Genomic DNA, 2,788 nt, shown 5'->3' with positions numbered 1-2,788 from the left:
AGGACCTACTGGAATCCTTTTCTCACCTGAATTATTTTAGGTATCCCTCTTAGGCAGCCTTCAAGATGCTACAGTTACCATAAGTAAAAACATCACCATCTGAAAGCTCATTCATGTGCATTTAAGACAATAATGAGCTGCATATGACTAACTTTTCAGCCACAAAGAAAGGTTATTACCTTAATGAGTTGCTGTAATGGAAAACATCCATTCATGAAACTTCTTCAGATTTACTTTCTATCAAAAGAAGCTGGGTTTTTTCCTTCTTTTCATGTCTCTGTGCATATCTTTATCCCTTCCAAGCTCAATTAGAAGACCAGCTGTAAAATCTTAAGGTGTGGTGTTTTTTATAATCCAGTGACTTCAGAAAAGAGCCCGAGGAAGTCCCAGCTCCTGCTAATTTTCTTACCACACAGGCTCAAACGTCAGCAGGAACCCAAACTCAAGGCTTTTCATCTCACGGTGGCAGTAAGTCACACATAACCTGCTCTTGGGACAGCTCTCAGATTCATCAGGGCACTGGGTTGAAGCAAAGGTCAGACAAATCACAAGACTATCCTCAGTCCTTGTCTCCTTTCCTCCACTTCCCCCAGGTTAAGGAGGGATGGGAAGGTTTCCCAGGCAAGTGCGCCCGGGGTGCATTTGCAGGAGCTTGGGAGTCAGGCCAGCTCCAGCATCCCCTTCCTGCCAACAGGTCCCAGGGCAACCGCAGCACCTTCAGCTGCGAGGGCAGGCACCCTGGGGAAGAAGCAGCTGTCCAAGCACCAGGCACAGGCAGCAGCACTCCCAGGAGCAATGCTTCTACCTTGAAGATGGACCTTTTTTTGCTAGCTACCAAATACTCTGCTTACTGCTTAGCCCAGCCAGTGCCTAAGTGCAAGAGGAGGACACTGTGCAGCAGAAGAGCAGAGCTGCTATTGTCGGTGTTGAGGAAGAGCTGCAGGTGACTTTCTGTACAGAAGTAACATCCCAGCCTTTTCCTGAAACGTGCTAAGAGCATATGCTCCTTGTTGGCTACCCTGACACCTGCAGGGATACTGTCCCAGTGCTCCAGAAAGAGGTCAGGGAGGTCAGGACAGCCATGGTAGTCAGCAGCAGCCAGCAGCCCCACAGGGGATGCAGGACAGGTGTGGAAGGGTGGTGCAGTGCAGTGCTGGGAAAACCCTGGCTGTGTTTCCCAGCAAGAGCAGTTGCATGAGTTGGGATGAAGATAAGCCTCTCCACCCTCCATGACAGCAGATCCAGCAGTGCTGAGCAAAGAAGCCAGGTGTGCAGGTGCAGGCACAGTCTGTGTCCTGGTTGGGATGGCTATGCAAGAGACCCTGGCTTAAGATGGGGGAGTGATGAAGCCTGCTGGAGGTGCTGGTCTGCTCTGCATCAGATCTCTGGCTCCTGCAGTCTGGGACAGTCCATAAACTGCAGGCCAGAGCAAAAGGGAGGAGCTTTTGCCCCTAAACAGAGACGGAGCCAGGAGGCTGGCTGGTGCTGTTGCTCTCAGAGTGGGTCTTGGAGCCACTTTTCAAGGCAATGAGCAGCCTCTGCTTGTAGCCCCGGAAGGCAAAGAAGTAGATGATGGGGTCGATGCAGCAGTTGAGGTTCATGAACGCCACAGTGACTTGCAAGGATGTCTTGAAGGCTTGCTGCTCATGGCAAGATGGCTGGTAGAGAATCTTCCTGACCATGAACTGGACAATGTTAAGGTGGTAGGGACTGAAGCATAGCAGGACAGCCAGCAGCACCACCAGGATGACCATGAAGGCCCGGTAGCTATGCCCATTCTTCACTGTCAGAGGATTCTCCTTGGCCGTCTGGCAGAGCTTGAGGTTGATCCTCACATAGCACACCAGGATGATGCCCACAGGCAGGAAGAAGCCAAGTACACAAGCACCTAGGAGCAGGTAAGGCAGCTTAGGAATTTCCTCAAAGTTGAAGTACTCCATGCATGTCAGCTTGTCCCCCATCCTCCGTGTCATGGGCCTCAGAAGCAGGGGTGCTGTCTGCAGAAACACCAAGGACCAGATGAGGACACAGACACCCCTGGCACGGCTCATCCTCTGGACCCTGCTGGGGTACTTGGTGCGCACCACAGCAATGTAGCGGTCCACACTTATGCAGGTCATGAAGTAGATGCCCACGTAGGTGTTCATGTAGAAGATGAAGGCTGTGGCCCGACAGAACCAGTCCCCAAAGGGCCAGTCAAACTCCAGGATGTAGTAGGCAATCCTGCCTGGCAGTGCTAGGGTGAAGAGAGCATCAGAGAGGGCAAGGTTCACCAAGTAGAGGTTGGTGGAATTGAGTTTCTTCTTCCTGCGCTGGAAGGTGATGCAAAGGGCCAGGATGTTCCCACAGGCACCAAACACCAGCAGGGCAGTGTAGAAGAGGGAGAAGGTGACTTTGGCAGAGAAAGGATAGTTGTGCACATTGCAGCTGCTCTGATTGCTGGAGGTGAGGTTGGTGGGTGGGAACACAGTCTCCTCAACAGCCATTTCCATGGTGCCTCCTGTGCTCGTGCCCTCTCCCTGGGAATAAGAACACACATGAAACTTGCAGCTCATCAATAATGGAAGTGACAAATATTTGTCACCAGGAGAAATGCCTGTGCCCTGCTCCCTGCCTCTCTGGCAGTGGTACACATCTCGAGTCATTTGGAAAAATGCATTTCTTGTGATTTCGGTGTCAGCAAAGTCCGTGACTCACTCTTCTCACCAGCTCCTCTTATTCTTGGTTCAGCACCAGAAAGGATGGGGATCGGGGGACGGGGGGGATGTGTGTGTCAGGGTGAATCGCC

General features: G+C 51.8%; 1 protein-coding gene across 1 annotated transcript; it reads right to left on the bottom strand.

Annotated features, from left to right (window-relative positions):
* Positions 1 to 1,451: 1,451 nt before the first annotated feature.
* Positions 1,452 to 2,486, bottom strand: LOC135175718 (G-protein coupled receptor 183-like). The gene has a single exon (XM_064144038.1). It carries the CDS (start codon positions 2,484 to 2,486, stop codon positions 1,452 to 1,454), a length of 1,035 nt encoding a protein of 344 aa, XP_064000108.1.
* Positions 2,487 to 2,788: the final 302 nt, after the last annotated feature.

The sequence above is a fragment of the Pogoniulus pusillus genome, chromosome 5 (assembly GCF_015220805.1).
Source record: "Pogoniulus pusillus isolate bPogPus1 chromosome 5, bPogPus1.pri, whole genome shotgun sequence".
NCBI lineage: Eukaryota > Metazoa > Chordata > Aves > Piciformes > Lybiidae > Pogoniulus > Pogoniulus pusillus.
This window is presented reverse-complemented; position numbering and strand designations above follow the sequence as displayed.